The 24,087-nt window shown below is 37.8% G+C and overlaps 1 protein-coding gene across 2 annotated transcripts; it reads right to left on the reverse strand.

Annotated features, from left to right (window-relative positions):
• Nucleotides 1–198: 198 nt before the first annotated feature.
• On the reverse strand, nt 199–23,230 carry ANKDD1B (ankyrin repeat and death domain containing 1B). 2 transcript variants are annotated; one of them, XM_081944874.1, is made up of 15 exons: nt 23,016–23,229; nt 21,408–21,511; nt 20,542–20,640; nt 19,236–19,334; nt 19,040–19,144; nt 17,342–17,440; nt 14,225–14,323; nt 13,240–13,338; nt 12,118–12,216; nt 10,698–10,796; nt 9,594–9,692; nt 8,193–8,288; nt 5,972–6,164; nt 2,367–2,498; nt 199–807 (listed from the first exon to the last, which is right to left on the reverse strand). In XM_081944874.1, exons 1-15 carry the CDS (start codon nt 23,140–23,142, stop codon nt 749–751), a joined length of 1,608 nt encoding a protein of 535 aa, XP_081801000.1. In that variant the 5' UTR covers nt 23,143–23,229; the 3' UTR covers nt 199–748. The 2 variants fall into 2 exon arrangements, with proteins under 2 accessions (XP_081801000.1, XP_081800999.1); XM_081944873.1 differs by lacking the exon at nt 8,193–8,288 and having other exon boundaries at nt 23,016–23,230.
• Nucleotides 23,231–24,087: the final 857 nt, after the last annotated feature.

A 24,087-nucleotide genomic window follows, 5' to 3' on the forward strand; every position in this document is an offset into this window, starting at 1 on the left:
CTACTCAAAGGGTCTCAAACACAAAGTCAATTTGATTATGTGATGACAGTGTTTGAAGACAGAGTTTGTCTTATCCTTTTAAATCCAACTTCATTTGTTTTGTTCATAATACAATGTGCTAGTTTTCACACGAGTGTTCTTAGAAAATACTTTATTTAAAATATCAAAAGATTTTTTGAAGTATATTTGTGGAAGCAATGTGACTATCATATCCAGAAATATTTAATTCTGGGGAAAAATAGAGTGAAGCAGTATTATGTACAGATTTCATGGCAGAGTTGCTCATATGCCCTCAGGTGCAAGTGGATTCCTACAGGAGTTATCAGCCATACACAGGAGAAAAAATAATAATCTATAATTGACTGAAATTATTTTCAAGCAGATCTTCAGCTACTGCCACGTTCATTTTCCCATTGCTTTTGGAACCCAAGAAGTCACATAACCCCATATTCTTTTTCCACCTCCAAATATAAGTCACTCATGCTGAGTGGGGTATAGCCACTCAAAATTTTTAAAAATGAATCAGAAAGCTGGAAATTTCTGAATGGTGAAGTGGGATTGGAAAAAGCCAATGGAGGTGGAAAAGTCCTAGTTAGCATAGGGATGGAAAGTTGATGCGCTGGGAGATATTACAGAAATGGTGAAAAGATAAACTTTCTTTATAGAGAAACATTGGAGAATTTGGTTATAAATAATATTTTAATACTCATTTATTATCCTATTTCATTGCTTCAGATTCCCTTGAATTTCATGAAACCGAACATTTCTTGGATTCTGTGCCAGCATTATTTTCTGCTCTGAATTTTTCTGCAAGAGGAAATATTCTTGTTAGAAATCAGAAAACACAAATATGCCTTTAATCTTTTTAAGGTATGAATAGGTTCAGGCATACAAAGTTTAATAATATACAAAGTTTAGTAGCTACTCAAAACCATCTGCTGCAATTTTAAACAAAATATATATGTAGTTATTTAAAATTAAACTAAAATTATTAGATTTATGAAGCTGATAGAAACCCCTCTCAAAATAAAACTGGCTTCTTTGCTTTTATTGTACTAAGAAATTGGATGAATATATTGACAAACTTATTGCCACCTTGTTTCTTATATGCTTACAGAGTCAACAGGCTTTTCAGTTGCAATTCTGTGCTTGCCTAAAATCTATTAAACACACTGAGCGTGGGTTTTGCCTAGAAATATATTCATGCATCCATAATTACAGGTAGTCCTTGACTTAACAATAATTCATTTAGTGACTGTTTGAAGTTACCAACAGTACTGAAAAAAAGTAACTTATGGCCACTTTTCACACTTATGAACCTTACAGCATCCCCCTGGTCACATGATTTTACATTCAGATGCTTGATAGCTGGTTCATATTCATGATGGATGCAGAGTCCCAGAGTCATGTGACCATCTTTTGCGACCTCCTGACAAGCAAAGTCAATGGGGAAGGCAGAGTCACTTAACAACCATGTTACTAAGTTAACAACTGCAGTGATTCACTTAACAAATGTGGCAAGAAAGTTCATAAAATGGGGCAAAACTTGCTTAACAAATTTCTCACTTGGCAACATAAATTCTGGGCTCAATGATGGTTGTCAAGTCAAGGACTACCTATATTTTAGAGCCTCTTGTTTTATTTGTTAGAAATTTTGATTACACTTCTGCCTGTCCAGCCTACTTATGTTGCCTCTTTTTTTTCTTTTTGCTTAAAAGAGCATGTTCTCCCTCTCTGCACTGCCTCTCCATTTTTGTATTTGATTTATATCCCCCTTTCATTCAGCAGCATACCCAGTGCTCTCTCTCCTATTTTCCTCCATAACAAACCCACGTGCGGTAGGTTGCGCTGAGTAAGTGAATGGTCTCAAGTCACCTAGTCATGCGGGCTGGGGAATTCTGAAAATCCACAAGTCCACATGTATTAAAATGGCTAAGGTTGAGAAACATCGGTCTAGAGACTCTCCCTGTTTGAAATAGGGAACCTCCTGGCTTTTACCATAGCAAGCTATTCTGCCGGAGCAGGACTGGATAACAAGAACTAGGTGAATAATGTCATTTGGGTCATCATGTTGAAACAAGCTGCTTCAAATGTTTTAAGGGGCTTCTCTTAAGATTTTAAGGTTTCCTGCCTAGGCAGGGGGTTGGACTAGAAGGCCTCCAAGGTCCCTTCCAACTCTACTATTGTATTATTATTGTATTATTGTATTCTCACTATGAAGTATTGTTTGAAGACCCTTTCAGGTAAGAGCATGTCTGTAAATCAGCTCTCTAATCTAATTTTGTTTGTCCTGAATGTTTTCCAAAAGGGAAAGGTGAATTTCTCTAACAAGCTCTAAGTGTGATGCTCCTACAACAATTGCTCACCAGCCAGTTGTTGAAATCCCAGAGTTATCAGATCCTCATATAAATGTTTAATAGGATTCTGGCCAGCCATCAGAACACCGTGTAACCAGATAAGAAACATTCTGTGTCCATGTTCCTTGTAGCTCTTTCGTCCTAAAGGATAATATACAAAATGTTAACCTACTGTTAGAAGTAATGCTTCTATGTTACATTTTTGGCTGCAAAGATTTGTTCCAAGAGTTAACTAGATCCTTGAACTTTTTTGTTGGAAAAGGAAGGTGGAAGAGACTAGTAGGGGTAGAGCATAATGAAGATCAGGCCTATTAACCCTCTTTTGTTCCCTCCACTAATTCTTATGGGGAAATATGAAGAGATCTACTAATACAGAGATCGCAAAGACAGAAATGTTGAGGACAATATACAAATGAGACATAAAAAAACTGATGACGTTAGTCTTTTTGTATATTAAAAAGCTGTAGGAGACTGTTATTCAGACCCCCTCCACAAAATGTTATTTTCTTAAATTGCTTTTGCTATCGAGGATGAAAGTTATGGGAATTCTGTATCTTGCTGTGGGTGAGGCAGTGGTTTTGGCAAGTATGATTTTTGAGAAAATAATAACAGGAACAGAAAGGATTAAACAGCTTTGGTGTTCCAATCTACAGTTGGATATTAATTTGGGAAAGTTCTATTGTCCCTCTCCTCAGTTAGGTATTTTACTGCTCTATGGAAACAAAACAAAAATAGTTAATTTTCACCTCAGAAAGTATGCTCCGGGACAGTAGCTAAAGTTTAAAATGTCAACTATATAAAATAATAATCATCTAAGCTGCGCCACAATATTAAATAGGACAGAATTCAACCAGCTGAAAGATGTACAAAGGACATCAACGTATAAACAAAATCCTGGGGCAATAAAAACATTTTATTTTATTAAAAATTGAATCTCCTTTGAAAAATCAGAGTATGTTCATGTCACAGAAAGCACCTCTTCCTAATGCATTTATCTTAGCAAAGCATTTAGAGAAAGGCCTCCTCTTAAGATATAAATAAAACATGGCAGGTTTAAGCTGGTATGGGGAATCTATAAATCCAGGTGCTGAAAGGGCAATCAGTTCAGATGCAAAGTAGCTTATTATAGACCGTAGTCAAGGGGGAAAGTTTATATGTGTTTTTAATCAAGGGTTAAAGATGCTCTGTCTGTTTTTATCAGTGGAGGTTCCTAGATGTTCAACAGTAAGGGAGGAATGGTCCTCTATAGTGTTTATATGCCTAGTCCAACTCTGTAGTTGAAGAGTAATCAAGTAGACAGTTTTTTCATTTAATGTAATGGAATGATGCTCCTATTTCATATATATTAATTGGATGTTTATGAAATCTTGATGATGGAATATAATTGTCTAGAGATTCTCAGTCTTCCAGGTCATAGTTGTCCCATAGGTTCTCAAAAATCAACTGGACTGCCTTTTGAGGAAGTACATTTATTACTCTTCCAAGAAGCTTCATCAGTTGTGACTGGATGGTGAGGGAAGGATAGATTCTGACAGGTTGGTGGGTGGTGATGGAAGGATTGTATTTCTTTGCAGTCATCGGATTGTTGTCACTCTCTGGGAAAGCTTTTGAGGCCACATGGGGGCTTCTCTGTGTCCTCAGGGACACCTGAATCAGAGTACAAATGGTTGTGGAATCTTCTTGGAACTGCTGAAAGGACTCCATTAGGAGATAGGTGGCTTGAAAGAGGTGTAAGAGTCCATCTATGTTAGAACTGCCCTCCCTCAATAGAGTGGGAGGAATATGACACCACCTATCTCCTGTCTACAATGCAGTCCTGTCTTGTTTGCAGCAAGAACTAGAAGAATCATCAATTTCCAAAATGCTTTTTACATAATCTATTCATTTGTGCTGATAAATAAATAACGGGAGAATAGTATAGATGTATTTCAAGCTATTTAGCTCTCATCAGCTAGCCATAACCTTACTGGGATTTGAACCTGGGTTGTATTACATATTAGGCAGATATATTAGCCACTAAGCCACAGGCTCTCCTCCTTATCAGCTGAGCCAGGGAAATAGGTATGTATTTGTGTTACAACCCCTGGTATGCCCAAATATGCTACAAACAAAGCAAAGGCAACATTAAAAATAAAAATATGGTTTTCTGCCTGGATGGTCTTCTGTGATGAGCCAAAAGACAGAAAGGGGGAGTAGTGAGCTCCCTCCCATATTTGGGCATACCAGGGATTGTAACACAAATACTTCCCTGGCTCCAGCTGATAAAGAGGAGAGCCTGTGGCTTAGTGGCTAATATATCTACCTAATATGTAATACAGCCCAGGTTCAAATCCCAGTAAGGGTATGGCTAGCTGAGGAGAGATAAATAGCTTGAAATAGATCTATACTAGTCTCCCTTTATTTATTTATCAGCACAAATACAACACAAACATAGCAAAGGCAACATTAAAAATAAAAATATGGTTTTCTGCCTGGATGGTCTTCTGTGATGAGCCGAAGGACAGAAAGGGGGAGTAGTGAGCTCCCTCCCATATTTGGGCATACCAGGGGTTGTAACACAAATACATATGTGTGTGTGTGTTTTATTTTTTCATTTTTATAGCATATAACCACATGTACACTATTACGTAGCCAACATCGTATTGTATTATTAAATGTTTACATCAATTCATCTTAGCATCAACTCCCAAAACAATTATTGGCTCTTCTGCTCTCCATACACCATATTCGTCACTTTCTTCTTCCTCTCTGCTCCCCCTCCCTACCTCCTTTCTTCCCTCTGTCACCCTTCTCTTCTCTACTTCCCCTTCCTCTCTCCTTCTCCTCTCTCCCCTTTCCACTCCTCCTTTCTCTCCTCCTCTTCCCCCCTCCTCCCCTGCCCTCTCTCCTATCCCTCTCTTCTTCCCTTATCTCTCTCCTCTACTTCACACTCTTCATCTCATTTACTCGGTGTATTTCAGCTTCTGAGCGAGCTCCATTTTATGTTGATGGTATTTATAATTCCTTTTCAGTATACATATTTAATTTTAACATATCTCTTCCTCTTTTTTTTTAAGAGAGAACAAAAGTATACATATATAGTCATTATATATTATGGTCATTATTTAATCTATTCTGAAGAAGTGTAAATATTGAAATAGACACCTGATATACCATATATTGAAAACTGTAGCTTTGATAGTTCATAAAGATGGGCTCTACATCCATTTTTTTTAGTGTCCTGAATTTTGACTGGCCTATGTAGTGATATACTCTTTGTTTAAGAAACTTCACAAAATAAAAGCTACAGTCTCATTAAAACTGAAAGTAGAAGTATTTTTAATGATATTAAGTCCTAGTCTCTAACACATTCAACATACTGTAATGAAATTGTGCTTTGTTTTTCTTTAGGCACACAATCACATATCAATTTTTCTGTTAGCTTAGAAACAACATTTGCAAGAATATCCAATAAGTATTTTATTCTGATTTTCTTCCCAATTCAATTCTCACTGGCAGGATTCACATTTATAAAAAAGAAGTCTATATCACTCAGAACTACTATGTTGGAGTTTAGTTAGGTTTCCTGTATTTGGAATGGGAACACTGGATTTTTTTTAAAAAAATCAAGTTACCTGTCCACTGTTCTTCTATTGCTTTGATTTGTTCATCTGTAAACTTCCAAAACTGTGCCAGTTTTACCCATTCTCGCATTTTTAACCCATTATATGCTAGATTCCAAAGAGACGCACGGATCTGTTTGGTCTGTATGTTGTGATCTTGTTTAAAAGATAGGTTAATATTTGACACATCATTAGAGTGATTCTCCTGCAAAGAAAATTTCAGAGATTAAATCATGCATTCTTCGAGTAATTTACTTTCACTTTCAAAGAACTATAATGTTTGGATATTATTCTAAATATTTTACAAATGTTAATAATGTCAGAGACATGATATTCTTTCCTTATGTTCAATTATGTCCAATTGAATTATGTCCAACAAGGTTTCTCGTAGATAGTTTACCATTGCATCCTTTCTAGGACTGAGAAAGTAATTGACCCAAGTGCCAAAGGCAGGACTAGAACTCAGCTTGCAGCCTGATGTTTTAACCATTACATTAAACTGGCTCTCTCTAGGTATGGTACTGAATGTCAAATCCTTCAGAGGTATTCAGTTCTTCAGTTTTATATGCCTTGTTCACCAAACTTTGGCTGATGCATCTTGGCGTACTAGTAGAGGCTTGACAATGCTGAAATCTGCTCACAAATCATGCTTTGGGACTTTAAAAAAAAAAAACATGCAATATACTCTGCTTCCCCCCAAATTGTCCTCCTTCTTTTATACGTTCTATTTATCTGCACAAAGTTATTTCATATCTCTTTTCCACTGATAAGGAAATAGCTTATAATATCATAGGGAATATTGTGAAAGTGCGCTCTCCTTTATTTGCTTATAGCAAACATTTATAGAGAGGCACTTTCTTTGTTCAAAAATCAATACTTGTTCTTATTTTCTTTGGCTACTCTTCGTATTGGAATATCATTTTTCTCCTTTGCCTCTGTTTGTAATAAGATTAGCAGATATATTTATCTAGCCTCCAAAGCAGCCCCTTCTATTCACTTATGGTACAAAACAGTTGCTAAAAAAAATCTTATCCATACCAGGTTCACACTTAAGACAACTGGGAAGATGTATATTTCCCTATCAATATGGTTAATATTATCACACGGCATTAAGAAAGCCAGGTAAGAAAGACAAATTAAATCTATTTCATTTGCAACTCCTACTCTGTCCTCTATCTTTAGTTGTTTTCAGCAGGAGAAAGTAATGCCATGCAGTACACAGAACAGAGCCTCCTTGGTCTCTTCAGTAAAAACGGAGGGTTTACAACTTCATACAGTAACAGACTGAATAGATTTGCAATATTTCTGTGGATTCTATTCTACAGACCTTTGCCCAATAGTGTCAATGAAAGAGGCATCTAGGGCTGGAACATGGAACAAGTCCAGGTTCCCATATTACCAGGATGGGAAAAATGCAATGGCCATGGAGAAGTGGGAGAGGGGGTTTGCAAATAATAAGCTGTCAAAATCTTGCACTAGTAATGACACAGATGACACCTTAATTCAAGCAGGTAATTAGTAACTAGATTAGGTAGGCTGATGATACTGAATGTATTTGGTATTCTAAGTACATTGTTGCTTTATCTAGCTTTCTGGTTTGTAATATGCACAATGTAGGAAGAGTGGCAGAACCTGAGAGTGGAGTCAAAAGGGAGATCAGCTTAGAATCCCTATGTAGCCACAAGCAGACTAAATCCAACCACCCCTTGAATTTCTGTGGATACGTATCTAATCCCAAGCAGGTGCTGTTAGTTGAGAATATCCTTATGCACAGGCTGCAATAAACCAGTTTGTTGGATCTTCACATATGGACCTGGTCTTTCATGCCTGACAGTAGCCAACATATCCAAGCAGACACATTTTGGATTACACTTAGGAAAATTGTCTTTGGAAACTACCAATTTCTACAAATACAATTATTTCTTCTGTCAGTTTTTAACATTATCAGCTAAGAAAGAAAACTGGAAAGTCAAGACTTCGTTAGTAAATAGAAGTTAAAAAGCAACCTAAGAATTGAACTTCTTAATATCTTATCATGTTGACATGTTGCTGGGCAAGGTGGAAAAGAAAATAAAGAAATAGGATACTTCTGATCTAAGATTTCCTACCAGTTCTGCAAGGAAGCTTCAAACTCCAGAACTAAAAATAAGTTATTTTTCTCACGAAATTTGATATAATGGAGTATAATATAACATAATGCTTTACCAGAAAAGCTAAATAAGTTTTACCCTACCTGTTTCCAGATATAGTATCTCTGTGCTTTTATAATCATGTCTACAACTAAGGCATGATTGCTTCTGGATGCTACAGCAAGTGCAGTTTTTCCTTGCTAAAATGTAAGCATTGTCAGTTATTAAATTAAAGGTACACACATACACACAACATCTGTGCTAAAGTACAGAATATATTGCAAAATTCTCTAATCTCACCGTCATGTATCTTGAGAAATGTTTTTTAAATAGTTTTATAAAAAATCATTTTGGCCAGCAACAAGCAATTTTTATAGCAATCTAAATATAATTCTGTATCTAAGTAAGTAAAATGTTTCCATGGATTCTCTATTTCCTCTTTAAAAGTTAAAAATCTTGCAAACCAGCCAACTATTACCTTTTTACCATTCCATATAAAAGTGCAAATATTTCCATTCCTATTAAATTTGTAGAATGTTGAGTAGATTCTTTAAAAAATTAGCTACCAATGGCTAATTGATAATTCATGGCGGAAGCAAGGGTTTGGATTCAAATCTCCCTAGTCAAAGCCCAACCAATTATCTGTGGTGATGCACTGCTTTAAGACGTCCCTCACAAAGATCTAATGAATGGCCCTGCTTTCTCAAGTTGCACAGGGTTTATTTCATTTTCCTGTAGACAGTCTCATCTAGGCAGCTATAATGTTGTTAACGAAGCTGGTATTAAATCTGCCTTTGGGTAGATCAAGAAAATCAAGGCTGCAGACATGACTGTTACATCACCTCTATCATCATGCTCATCATCCACAAAGGCGGTGTTCACACACCACCTTTAGCCTGGGTAAACAAAACCTAATGGTCTCACTCACTGGACATGATTACATTTGGTAAATTTAACTTTGATTTGATTTTGATGTAATGCAACCTGACATGGTTGATTAGTTCATACTTAAGGTTGTGTGTGATTTTAGAAAATGGATCATTTTGGTACCCCAGTTAAGTATGCCGGGTGAATGTAGTCAAAATGTTAAGAATGGGGTTCTGTAATGGGAAGTCTCATAACTATAGAATTCGGCTACTTAGATTTAGAAGCCAGATTTTCCACTTAACAACCCACGTGTTCATTTAACAAAGGCATTGGGGAGAGCACAGATGGGGATTTCGTTAAGATTAACTTAATGTTCACTTAACTGTCCTCCCAACTTTCAATCATAACGGGCGGGCTCCCTTACAGTTGTAACTCGAGGATTACCCATACTACTTTATGTCACAAATACAAAGAACAAGTACTGTTATTTTATGTCTGACACCACAGGTCTTATTCCATTATCCCTGTTGCAAGTTTTAAGGGATAACCTAAGTCAAGAATTCTATTTTAATAAGGGATAATCTGAAAACCAAACTAAGACATGCAGGAGAAATGCATTTTAATAGAATCACGAATACCTTATCTACCATGCTGAAGTCACAGCCTGCCTTTAGCAGCGTTTCTATTATTTCCACATTTCCAAGGTCTGCTGCCAGATGTAAAGGTGTTTGATGTCTCTTGTAGATGTAAAGGATAATATTATTCAGAAATCTTTTGCATTAGAAAAATGTAACAAAAGTTAATATTTGCACTATGCAAAGAATGGAATTAATATGGCAATGAATAGGTTTGGCCCAGGGCCTGTTGCAAATTTCCTCTTCTTGTAAATATAGAGATATATGGACCAGGCAGTGCATTTTCTCAATGGCAGTCCCTTATCTCCTGGTTCAGCAGCTTCTGACAGGTTCTGGAGAATCAGTAGCGGAAATTTTGAGTTGTCCGGAGAACTGACAAATACCACCTCTGACTGGCCCCAGAGTGGGGTGGGAATGGACATTTTGCAATATCCTTCCCCCAGGAGTGGAGAGGGAATGGACATTTTGCAATATCCTTCCCCCAGGAGTGGAGAGGGAATGGACATTTTGCAGTATCTTTTCCCTGCCACGCCCACCAAGCCACGCCCACAGAACCAGTATTTAAACAAAATTGAATTTCACCACTGCTCCCATCCAATTTCATTCCAAATGTGTACCCATCCAAATCCGTATCTGTATTTTTTTTAATTATAATTGTTTATATGTATTAATTTCTGCCTAAAATATTCTGGAATATTTTAAAAATCAGAATAAACATGTTATTATTCAAACTTTTTCTAAAAATAAACGTGGCAATGTTGTTATTTGCTTCTCTATGTATTTATGTGGAAATTAAGAAAAATAGCTGGATGTCTCAGGAGCTAAGAAGCTGAACTTCTAAAATGGAGATTTTCTCTTTACTTTTGTTAAAAATTCAAGGATTATTTCCCTGATAATTTTGTCTCGGGGGTCGGTGGGTATATTGGTTTCATAGAAATATGAGAGTTGAAGTCAAAGGCAGTAGTATGGACAATAAGCAGCCAAGCCATACATCAAATTATAATGCTGATATGTTAATATCAGCATTATAATATTTACGCATACAAACACACACAAAAATATTGTGACCAATATTCAATTTATATGATTCTAACAGGAATTTCTTACCTTATTTAGGCAATTTATGTTATGGTTTGCCTTTATTAAACTATTGATCACTGGTAAGTTGTTTTTTGTGATAGCCAAGTGTAGAGGAGAATTATTTTTCTGTAAAGAGAGGAGAAATAACATCATGAAACTATACAATTTATTCATAAGAAATCATGACCAGGTCAAAAAGTTTTAAAATATGATGAATACCTGTATTAACAAATCAAGTATATTATTCCAATAAGGTTATTCAAGATTTCCATTATTCCATTAAAAGCCACTATTCAAATGGAAAGGCTTATTTTAAGCTAGCCATTGAACTTTATGAGTGCTTCATCCACTACAAAACTCGAGTTTTATTTCAAACATGATAGAAATACCTCTCTCTTGATCATAGATATTTTAATTTCAGATATTCAATAAACCTCTCCCATGGTATGTCTATTATGCTGGTGGTAGAGCGTTTATAACATCATAGAGGAGATCAAGGCTGTCCTCCAAGAGGTGGTCAAAAAGTCAAGATGGTGATCACAACTATGCAACTGAAACACACCCTTTTTTATATCCATTGCGACCCAAGCGCAAGGCAAGGTTTTGATCACATGACTGGCCATCATCTTGACTTTTTGGAGCCCTCTTTGTAGACGTTTCTGATACAGACTATTTGGCTACAGTCCTAAATAAATTAGGATTATTTAGTTCCGAAGTAACAGCAGCATATAAATTGCTAAAAGTTTTCTTCTCTTTAATGTTCTTGTTAGAAGATCAGTATTGCCAATCAACTTTTTTTTGCTATTTTGTTAAATTATAGAAAATCTCTTAATTATTTGCATATGATGTATTTCATCACACAAACACATTGACTGTTTACCACTTTTACTTCTTTTTATTAAACAATTCTGCTGAATTTGCCCTGCCCATTTTTCAAATCCAGGTTTTTTAAAACTAATTTCATTCAACCTTTTTTCAAATCACAGCTATTGCTGTTTGCACAAAACTTTCATCATGTACCTTTTTATAGTTAAATTCTGTGATGGATTTTCGAATGAGGAGGACGAGTACTTTTGATTCTAATATTTGTTGCACTGCTAAAACAGGTGCAAGCACATCACCCAAATTTATTTGCAAAGGAATCTCTTGCAATGGTAGCAAATATATGAGGTAGATATATGGTATTTCTAAAAACATTAAGGGACGGTTCCTCCAGCTAAACATTTTTACTTATATTTATTTTATTTATATTTATTTCTAAGTTATGCATATGTTAATATTCACTCAGCAAAACTGAAAATAGAATGCTTAATTGATTTAGGCAGACTGTGGTTCTTCTCTTTTTATGTCTTCAATTATGCATAGCGGCAGCTATCACTACTTTCAGGGAATGTCAAGAAATGTCAGGGATATGACATATGAGAAAATAATAATAACAGAAAGTCACCTGAGACTGAGCATCCAGATCAATATTACGACTGATAAGAAATCTGACCAAAGGTGTGTGTCCATTTTGGGTGGCAACATGCAATGCACTAACATTGTGCTGAAAGAAATACGTTTAAAAGGGGAAATAATTTTTAATGTTAGTAGTACAATGTAATTCAAAGCTATGTTTTGGCAGATATGCAATTAGCTATGCTAATAACAAAAATTGTTTAAGAAAAACTAATTAGGCCAGTCTCCAGAAAACACATTTGGAGAATAATTCCTTATCTTTTGCCACAGTTATTTCATGTTTCATTTAAGTCTACATCAAATACATGAATAATGTTTTTATACTCTCTTCTACCTCATCTCCTTGTGTATTTAGTTCTGATGGAGAAACTCTGGTACTTTATGCCATTGTTTCTAATGCTATTCAAATAAAGGAAATATGATTTAAGGTGCAATATTTTCTGTGAATGTGGGTGTGTTGAAATGAGAAAAATGGTTAAGAAAGGTGAAAAAGTTATAGTTCACCAAATCAAAATCATGTCACGTTAGCTAAATCTATCAGGCTAAAGTTGCATTTGTATATTCACTTCATAGTAAACAAAATTACCTCAGAAAATATGCACTGGATTATTGCTGGATGACATGGAAAGCAGAAAATGAAGTTTAAAAAAAACCGTTATGGCAATTTCCCTAATAGCTCTTCAATATCATTAATTTGAATTAGTGGAATACTTAAGGCATACTATTAGCAATAATTTTACTACTCTCACCTTCATTTTCCTTGAACTTATATATTAATGTCGCATCACGATACTTTTTATTAGAAAAATAAGTAATAAAGAGGACACAAAAGTGAGATGGAAATGAATTAACTAGGACTATAAAAATCCAGGTGAATACCATCAAATAATAATAATCCGTTAGTGTCAACGCACAACATATTTACAATGAGATCGGTTATAGAGAACTTGAAATCTAGTGATCATCTGGATTTTGTAGCCCAGATCTGGATCCCTATTATACTTTAATACAAATTTCACTAAAAAAATTATCTGGTTTTTAATTCACAAAAAAAATTCAAAAAAATATTATCTCAGTAAATTAATTAAAAACACCATGTGTATCTACATACTTTGTTCAAAATATTGATGTCACTTCCTGCTTCCAGTAAGAGGTCAGCACATTTTTCATGGCCTCCTTCAACAGCCATATAAAATGGTGTTTCGTCGTTCTGAAGAATAATAGAAAAAGGAAAGATGTCATTAATGTCAGATACAACTGCTTATACACAGCTACCCAATATTGGCTCATAGGAGATAAGAACATTTTTTTCAGATAATTTCTATAAAGTTGAAGAATTATCAAAGAATGTTTCTATTGAAACTTTTGATATGGGATTGCAAAATATGTATATTTCACTTCAGCAGTTATTTATTTTCAAAGATGGTTCGTGTTTAATAACTGATAAAAGAAAAATATCATAAATGATGGTAACCCTAGCACCGATTATACACAATGATTGATTTTTCTTGTATATTACCAAATCAATATAGACTCATGACCATTTACCAAACAGTCAATAATAAAACATCTATAAACAAAACATCCACAGCAGATATAATTGCACGGATTACAGTAATGAACTCCACATAGGGCTATCCTTGAAGACTACTCCAGAGAAACGGTTAGTCAAAATAGCAGTGCTGTAGGTGATGTTGGCCATGGCTCTGTTATGCCTGTGTGACCCCCATTGCTCTGCAGTCAGCATGGATAATCAGTTGGCTTATTACAATTCAAGGTGCCAGGTATTACCTCAAAGCCATTCATGGTATAAAGGCCTAATTATTTGAGGGACTACCTGTCTTCAATTGTTTCTGCCTCCTTGGTATAATTGGGCAGAATGGGCACACTGGTCCAATTGATTGTGGCATCTTATAAAACCCAGGAAACAGGACTCGCTTCTCCTCTACATTCTTCTCACCCAGTTCACATAGTAAATGCCTGTCTGAATTTTGAGCAAGAGTTTCCTTCTTTATTTTTGAATATATACTTCATTTATTTATTTATTTATTTATTTTTGCTTTATGCATCTTTCAGCCTATTTCTTGCACTTTTACCTGATTGAATTCGTTTATATCTTCCCACTGTTGAAGAAGAATCTCTACCACATCACTGTGGCCATTTTTGGCTGCTAGATGCAATGCAGTGTTTCCTTCCTACAAAAACGGTCAGAGACAACTAAGAATGTAGGCTTGAATTGTCACTAAAAACAAACATTCTTGAACCAAGAATAATAAACATAATGCTAGATCTTTAATAAAAGAATGCATACACCTGGTACATTGGTATTTTGATAAGTATGCAATCTGCCATTTCAAATAAAATTGGCTTTTTAAAATATTTATAATTTTAAATTATTTCCACCTCCGAACATTTCCACTCCGAACCACCCCAATGAGGCCGTCGAAATGATGTCCCGGTGTCTGGAGGCCGTACGGGTCTGGATGGATGGCAACCGACTAAAACTCAACCCTTCCAAGACGGAGTGGCTGTGGCTTCCGGCCTCCCGGTTCAACCAGGTGCTTCCATCTCTGGCCATCGGGGGCGTCCAACTAGCCCCCATGGAACAGGTGCGCAATTTGGGCGTCCTCCTGGATGCCCGGCTGTCCATGGATAACCATGTAACAGCCGTGGCAAGGGGGGCGTTCCATCAGGTCCGCCTGATGCGCCAATTGCGCCCCTTATTGGACCGGGATGCCCTACGCACAGTCACCCATGCGCTAGTGACGTCTCGCCTGGATTACTGCAATGCTCTCTACATGGGGCTTCCCTTGAGATGCACTCGGAGACTACAGTTGGTCCAGAACGCGGCCGCGCGGGTGATTATGGGGAGGACTAGATACTCCCCTGTAACACCTCTCCTGCGCGAGCTGCACTGGCTTCCTGTGGTCTACCGAGTGCGTTTCAAGGTTTTGATTATGATCTTTAAAGCGCTTCATGGCACAGGGCCTAGTTATATGCAGGATCGCATCCTGCCCCACACATCCCTACGACCAATTCGCTCACACAGAGAGGGACTTCTCCGGGTGCCGTCCGCCAAACAGTGCCGGGGGGCGACACCCAGGAGCAGAGCCTTCTCTGTGATGGGCCCAGCCCTGTGGAATGACCTCCCCCGTGACATCAGGATTACTTCCGATCTCCGCTCCTTCCGTGTACAGCTGAAGACCCACCTCTTTCAATTATCTGGCCTGGCTCAATCGCAATCGTAATTTTCTCATTCCTCCTAACTGTTTTTTAAATTGTTCTTAAATATTAATTTTTAACTGCATATTGGGTTTTTACAATTGGGGTATTTTAAAGCTGATTTTTAACTATCTAATGTTGTAATTTGTTTCCTCCTCCGTGTATGTATGTGTGTTGTGTATGTATGCACGTTTTTGTGTTGTTATATATCTTTTATGTTTTATGCTCCATTGTACGCCGCCCCGAGTCCTACTTGGAAAGGGAGCGGCTAATAAATCCAAATTTATTATTATTATTATTATAATTTAAGACATTGTTCAATATGTTTGCAAATTATCATTTTATTATTTGGCTAATTAAATTCTTGAGGGGAGAGGTAAAAATCAGTAGGGAATAAATTGCCTTGTGGGACACAAAGCCCCCCTCACTTTTTATGTGATTCCTTATCCCAGAGCCATTCAGGATTGACTCATCTGTTCAGTGAAAACTGCCATATAACACCAAGATGACTTTCTACTGATTTTTTCAAAGACAATGCAATCAGACTTCTGATAGACATAATACAAATGTAAGACATTGAAAAACAATGCAGATTCTGTGGCCCAGTTCCAAATGGCTCACAAGCCCAGTAGTAGGCCACGGCCCGGGGGTTAGGGACCACCGTTCTAGCATCAGTGTCCATTTGATACTCAATAAATAGAAAATATGGTTTCACCCTGAAAAAAAAAATCTCCCTGCTGATTTTGGATTTTTTTTTTCTACATCCCAAGTGAAAGTTAGACAAATCTTAATAGTAAGGACAGTGAAGTGATAACTGGAGAAGTGGTGGACTCCCTTTCACTGGAAGTGCTTAAATGGAAGATAACAGATGCTTAATATGCACTAAAACAAAAAATGTACTCATGGCCCAGTGCGTGAGTTGGACAAAGATTCTTGTCATGTGACAAAGCAGGGGGAGAATTTGCAGAATATTGTGAGGAAATGTAGTTAAGTAAGGAAGTGTGAAAAAGGAGCAGGTATGGATTCCAGCAAGCCAACAGCACAGAAACTGAAAGAAGAAGCAAAGGCCAGAAGCTACTTCACTCCACCAAAGATGCTGACAGCCTACAAGCATATAGCAGCTGTTCCCACCCACACCAACACAGTGCGAAAGCCACTTCAGCAGTTCAGAAAAGCAGCTGACAGCAACAGAAGCCAATTAACTTCAAGATAAGATACTGTACAGGACGTCTAAAGACGCATTAACTGTCTTTAGTTCAACATAGCTCAACAAAAGAGAATAAAAATGTTTATAAGACTCTTTAAATGAGAAGGACTTTGGCATAGGTGTGGCATAGCATATATTATAGCAGGGAGGGCTAACCTTTTTGTTGTTGGGTGCCAAAAATGCAAGGGCATGTGCGTGATAGCACGTGTGCCGGCACCCATAATGCAAAGCGCCTCCCCACATATGCATGCACGCACAACTGCCTCCCACACTCGCCCCCCCCCCACGTGCCGCACTACTTGCCTCCAAACTGAGCTTGGTATTTCCTCCGGGGAGATGAGGGAAGCCGTTTTCACCTGCCCAAGTTCCAGGAAAGCCTCTGGAGCCTGGGGAGGGTGAAAAACGGGCCCAACGGGCCTACTAGAAGTTCGACCCATTGGGCCCGTTTTCCGCCCTCCCCAGGCTCCAGAGGCTTTCCTGAAGCCTAGGGAGGGTGAAAATGGCCTCCCCCGGCCCTCCAGAAGGCTGAAAATCAGCTGGCCAGCATGCGCGCTGGAGCTGATGGCACGCATGACATAAGTTCGCCATCACGGTATTGATTTAGTGATGAGTGATAAATTTCAGAAATAAGTTTAATTTTTTTAATATAATAAAAACCTCTCTAGAAGTGCAGGAACAATAGCAGTAGTCTATTCGTGGTCTGCACCATTTCCCCAAAGAACCCTCTCACAATTTAACTATACGACATACAAAATCAAAGAACCATCTTTATAAATAGGTTTACCTTATCCTTTTCTGAGGTGAATAAATTAAGGCCAATCAACTCATTTATCATTTCTTCATGGCCCATTTCAGCTGCCAGGTGGAACGGCTTTCTCCCTTTCTGTGGGAAAAGTGAAGTTAAAAGACACTAAGGAAGAAAATTGGTATTCTTCAAAGATAGGTTACCAAATGTTTTAGCCCAGTTGGAGGTAATTGGTCCCCTTGGAACGCACATGGTCCCCAGCCAAACTACAAAATTATCTACAGGTGATCTATAAGGATGCTGAGCAAGAAGATGCTCAAACTCTGCATGAATATCTTCTGATAGAGCTACAAATGCCATACAAACATAAGACACACCAGAAGGGTATTTTTCTTAAACAAAACTGATTTCAGGATGTAGCAACGGCCTTCCAGTCCCATCATTTAACTCAGAGCTCCCCAACCTTTCCAGCTTTGCAAACCGGCAGGGGGGGGGGAGAGGGGATGGTTCCACCCGAGCAGCGAGCAAGCGCACATGAGTGCACAGCTCCACATGCCCACTGCTTGTGCAAATGGAGCACGCTTTCACAGTCCAGTTCCAAACAGCTTATGGCCCAGTAGCGGGCCGGGAGTTGTGGACCCCTGATCTAACTTCTTTAAAGTGATGCTAAAGGAAGACAGGGTCTGTGCTCAAATCAGAAAACAAATATTTTAATCTTCTCGTATTGGTACGTTTCCCCGAAAATAAAACCTCTCCGGATAATAAGCCCAATCAGGCTTTTGAGCGCATGCACTAAAATAAGCCCTCCCTGAAAATATTGCAACACAGCAGCAGCCATGAGGTGACCACGCTCGCCTCCTCCTGCACCTCAAAAATAAGTTATCTTCCCGAAAATAAGACCAAGTGGTTATTTGGGGGGGGGTGTCAAAAGAAAATATGAACCTGTCTTATTTTCTGGGAAACACAGTATATATGTGATGTAACCCACAGTATATGCATAATCTTTTAGAGTAGATTCCTCAGGATCACACAAAGCCCCTAGAAGCTTTTGAGGTAAATCAAAAGTAGCTATCAGTTTGTAATCTTTAAAGAAACAAAAGAAGAAAGTCATAAAGTACGAAGCCAACCATATCAGTTACATTGGGCTAATTGAATGTTATTTTTATTAAATTAAAATTAAATTAAATTAAGTTTACATTTTTGAGCCAAGACTTTTGGAGTGTAACCCCCAAATTTACAGGCCAAATTTAGCCCAGCAACATACGGGTATCTTGAGGCACGCTCAGAATTACTGCACCAAATATTAGTTATGAATACATGTAAGATCAATTGATATAATTAATAATATATGTTTAATCAAGAGGCGCTAGAAATACACAACCCAGCAAAATCTATAGGCTTGTCTGTGTGCGCATCTAAGATGACAAAAAGATGGGCATAGCATTGTGGTGCAGTTGTGTCCCTTATACTTGTACATGTAATATTAACTCACTATAAAAGGAATGAGACTTGCATAATGATGCTGCACCCACCATCATCTCTGACAGATTTGACTCACTCTGTAAGCAACACTCAATAAAACAAAGGTCTGTTCTATCAATATTCATGCAATACAGATAAAAGATTAATGGTAACCATATTTATAAGCATGCACAGTATTTTAAATAAAAGTATTCCCAGAAATATTGCTCATATCCATTGTCTATTTGCTTATAGTATTCTTTGCACTCGTAATACCTCATCAGGTTTATTGAGCTCCATCAGGTGAAGATCTCGGATAAAATAATTCACTATTCTAACACTATTGTTCTTCGCAGCAAAATGTAGGACATTCATGCCTTCCTAAGAAAAAGAAAGGTGTTACTGAAAACAGAATTAGAAATCTTTCTGTTGTATACATGTTGTTGCTGGTTTATATCTTGGAATAACATACCTGGTTCTTTGCTTTTTGATCAGCTCCTGCTTTAATTAACATCAGCATTATTTCCAAATTACCAGCCCATGCAGCTAGATGAATTGCAGTAAGGCCATGCTTCAAAAGTAAGTAAAATAAGGAAATATAAACTCCGAAGAGACAATGAAATTCAAAAGTAGTCTTTTAAAACTCTGTTTTAGTGGAAATTAGGTGGACCCCCTCATCTTTGTGGCAGCCCCTTAGATACTAAAACACTCCTATCATATCATCCCTAGTCCTTCTTTTAATTAAATAGACATATCCAATTCCTCCAACCGTCTTAGCCTCCAGTGCCCTAATCATCTTTGTTGCTCTTCTCTGCACCCTTTCTAGAGTCTCACCATCTTTTTTACACTATGGTGATTAAAACTGGATGCAATATGCCATGTGTGGTCTTACCAACTCTTTATAAAGTGGTATTCTTTGTGTGATCTTGATTTTATACCTCTGCTAATGCAGCCTAGGACTGCACTGGCTTTTTTGGCAGCTGCAACACACTGCTGGTTCATATTTAAGTGATTGTTCACTAGGACTGCAAGATCCCTCTCACAGTTACTACTATTGAGCCAGGTACCACCTATTCTATAGCTATGCATTTGGGGCTTTTTTTGCCAAAATGTAGAACTTTACATTTGTCACCACTGAATTTTATTTGTTAGATAGGGCCCAGTGTTCAAATCTGTCAAGATCCTTCTGTATCTTGAGTATTGGCTATTCCTGCCAGCTGGGTGTTGTATGCAAATTTGATAAGTTCCCTTCTATCCCTTGTCTAAATCTTCAATGTTTCCATCGATTCTTACACCACTTCAATTTTGCCGTTAGCCACCTTTAGAATGACTCTATCACTTTATTTCTTATCTAGTTAGCAGGAAAACCCTAGATGACATATTATTAATTCAATTTTTCCAAAAGCCTGGGCATGATTAATCAAAGATATTAGAATTAATGTTTTCATTAAATGTATTATAGGAGGAGAGATGTTTAGTCTATGCTAGCCAAAGATAAGAATGACCCTAGTAGCCTCTTTTTAAACTAACACAGAGGTCCCCTACTCCCAATCAGCATGCCAGAAAGTGGGCTACACAAACAAGTGAAGCCCCCCAGCCCACAGAAAAACCTCTCTGGCACCCAAAGGGCTGGGACTAACACATATTATTAAAATTCCTTGAAAGAAAATATGTTGTCCAAAATGATACTAGCGGATTCCTTCCTTTTCATAAAAGAGCCTCTAAGTCTATTTCCCCTATTATAAACCTAGCAGTAAGAAATCAGTTGCATATACTACCTTATCTGCAATATCAACTCTAGCTTTGTGATGGAGAAGAAAGTCAACTGCTGATATATGACTTCCTGCAACAGCAAAATGCAGGGCAGTGCGCTTCAACTAAAACATGAAATAAATCATTGGGAATAAACACAGACAATCAGAAGCAAAACTGAACATAGGAAAACATTTAAATTGAGTTAATGAAACTATGGCAAATACGTAAGTTTGTTTAATGGGTCATCACCTTCCTAACACTTTCCCCAAAACAGATTATTTTGTAAGCCTCCACACCTACAGTATAAGCCCAAGAAAAGGCGTAGCGTCTGTTTTATTTTTAAAATTAATAATGTAGATAGAAGATAGAAAAAGACAAATTTCAGTAAACAAATGATTCACCATTACACAAAATGCCCAATTCATTGTTTCATTCATTAATTAAATGTATAGAAGTACGGTAGGTTCATTATATCATATTAAGAAAAGTTTCTATAAAACTTTAAACATTAATATTAATGGTGATATTGCCATTATTTGTCATTATCCCAGAAATAAAGTATATAGAGCCCTGATGGCGAACCTATGGCACATGTGCCACAGATGGCACCCAGAGGCATTTGTTAGGGCACACGAGGCATTGCCCTGTCAGCTCCAGCACCCATGCATGGACTGGCCAGATGACTTTGACCTTCTTTTTCGACTGGTACAGCAAGACAGTGCTTCCTTCTGCATGCCTACATTCTCGGAACTGCACAACTTTAGTGCAGGGAGACGGCCAAAAAACCTCCCAAAGACTAAATAATAAATACTATTTTTCCTAAATTAAATGAAATAATGAAGAAACAGAATCCGTTTGTTAGAGAAATTCACTATACTTTTATACTTACAATATTTACAGCATTAATATTAACTTTTTTCCTAAATATCCTTTCCATAGTGTCCAGATTATTAGTTTTAGCAGCATGCTGAAATTCTCTCTCATCTGGAAGCACTGCAAAATAAAGAGCACAACTTCTGTGTTACATAGGAAATTCTGATAAGCTTGTATTTTTACCCTTTATATTGTTTTGATGTTCCCTAGTATGATTTGAATGCTTATTAGTAACCTAGTTTCATGATGATTTTGGACAGTTACTCTTCCTCAGTCCAATCTACCTCACAGGGTGATTGTTATGGATGACAGGAGGCAGGAACACCATGTATGTATATTGCCTTGAACTGATCAAGAAGAAAAATATTTTCCCCCTATCTATATATGTCACTCTGAATTGTTGGTAGAACAACAACATGGGGATGGTTTAATGAATGAATGATTTAAGAAATTACAATGAAGGACGGAGGAGGAGGAGATAAAGGACAGAGGAGATAGCTTACTTGTATTGATATTTACGAAAATAATTTTGTGAATGAGTAAATCCTTGGCTGTGACTACCATGAAAAAAGCTGCAATACAGCAAATAATGCTACCAGTCAAAATGACACTGCATAATGTTCACAAGCCTTATGAAATAGCTGTTTCCAATTTACATCATGCAATCTAATTAATTTTAAGGTTTGTTTGTTTTTTGAGTATGTCTTTGGGTGTTGAAGGTTTTTCTTATTTCTTTAGGTCAGTGTTGACTCTGGGCAATTGCCTGGACTAGCCCTTGCAGTTTTCTTCAATAAGAGTTCAGAAGTAGTTTGCCATTACCTCCTTTCTAGGGCTGAGAGCGAATGACTACTGGCCCAAGATCACTGGCTGGCTTTGCACCTAAGGCAAGAGTAGAACTCAGAGTCTCTCCCTTTTTCTAGCCTGATCTCTTAACCATTTCATCAAACTACCTCTCCGATTTTAAAATAAATAACTGTACGTTTAAGTTTCCTGTGCATTCAAATGAATTTTTAAAAATGTTTGCCACCTAATATGAAATTTGCTTCACCTTGGGCAACCCCCTCCTCTCAAGATTCCAAATGTGACATGCTTGAAGTTAGAATGAAATATATATATTTCATTCTAACTTCAAGCATGTCACATTTATATATATATATAGGAAATTGGAAGCTTACTCTACCTCCAAACAAATTTCAAAGGGTTATTTGAACACTTAGTAGTTCAAAGAAAGATTATTCAAAGTTTTCAGAAAGCCCTGAGAATTTTGAAATTCAAATCTGGGCTGGATAGGATTTCAAATGTCAATTGGAAATTTCGCATAGGAAACGAACCGCTGCCCTGTTCGATCCGTCTCCCTGTCTGGAGGATTTCCTCCGGGGCGGCTGTGCTCTTTTGCCTTCTTTTTAACTCTTCGGGATCAGCGGAAACCTTTGCCGAAAAGAGGCCAGACAAAAGCACCCCACTGAAGTAGCTCAACGCCTCGCCATCCCCAAGGGCCCGTGGGGCTGCGCTCCACGCTTCGAAGAAGAGAGCTGCGTGCCGGATGAGCCCCACAAACCGCCGGTCTTGCCCAAACTAAGGCTTGGAGAGACCCGCCCTCCGCCTCCCTCTCTCCGACGCTCACAAGTCTCCGCGTTGGCCGCTTCTGCTGCGGCTGCCGCCTTCGCGCTGCCGCCTTCCTTCGTAGTCAGGTTGAAAAAGCCCCTCAGATCAGTGAGGCCGTCGACGGTGAGGCTCCGGAGTTTCTCCATTGCGGTGCTTCCCGAAGCAGCGTCCTGCAGAACGGCCGGTGGAGGAAGCCACCCCAACCAGGGCGGAGGCCACTTTCTAGGGACAACTCCCGCCAAGCACCTGCCGGACACAACCTGGGGTGTTACGTTTCCTTCGTTAGAGAGCGAGGGAGATGGATTTGAGGAGGAAACGTCTATGGATTAGTGAAGCACTTTCTGGATTAGTCCGCTTTTCATGTTAAACTTGATGACGATTCCTCGACAACTTGAAAACTTGCATACTTCTGTGGTGTCTCAGTGGATCCCAATAAATATAGCCCAAACTTGGATTTTGAATTTTATTTTATTCCATTTTATTTTATATCCCTGCTACCACTCATTGTTCAGACCTAAATCCCAATGAGAGGCTTGCCCAAATCTACAGCTTCAGGACATTGTGGCTCAAAAAAAACAACAGCCAGTAGACACTGTCAGTTAATGGAATTAAGATATTTATTTAGTTTACACTGGCAACATTTCCCTATACGCACATTCTTTGTGTGCATTTACCTAAAATGTAGTTCGTATTATTCTGCTTGGTCAGCATCAACCAATTAACAATGAATTGCAAAAAAAAAATCCACACAATGCCAAACTTCTTAGTAAGCAGATGTTGAAAATGATGCTGAGAGTGTTCCCAGTCTCCCGATCCTTTCCAAATTCTTATTAGCTCTGTTTAAAGTATTGCCACTACTGAAATATTTACACTGTGAATCAACAGACTAAAAAAAGAACAATACTAAGGGATGTCCCAATGATAGGGTAAAAAAAAAGTCAAGCTGGCCACAATTATGTGCATTACACATAATGGATGGAACTTGGATCACACCCTTATGACCACAACTGACTTTTCAGCTAAAGCGTATGGATTTCCCTGAGTCCGATTCCAGATTTTATGATGACTGATTGTAAAGCAACTTTGGCCAT

This window comes from Natrix helvetica (assembly GCF_964273705.1).
Source record: "Natrix helvetica genome assembly, chromosome: 2".
Lineage (NCBI taxonomy): Eukaryota > Metazoa > Chordata > Lepidosauria > Squamata > Natricidae > Natrix > Natrix helvetica.

Bases quoted from the DNA above. Each gene is read 5' to 3' on its own strand.
- ANKDD1B (XM_081944874.1), bottom strand. From the start codon at position 23,142: ATGGAGAAACTCCGGAGCCTCACCGTCGACGGCCTCACTGATCTGAGG. The intron at 21,512-23,015 runs GTGAGCGTCGGA...TTTATTTTGCAG, and splicing joins AGCGGCCAACGCGGAGACTT to TGCTTCCAGATGAGAGAGAA. The intron at 17,441-19,039 runs GTATTACGAGTG...CTTTTCCCACAG, and splicing joins AGCTCAATAAACCTGATGAG to AAAGGGAGAAAGCCGTTCCA.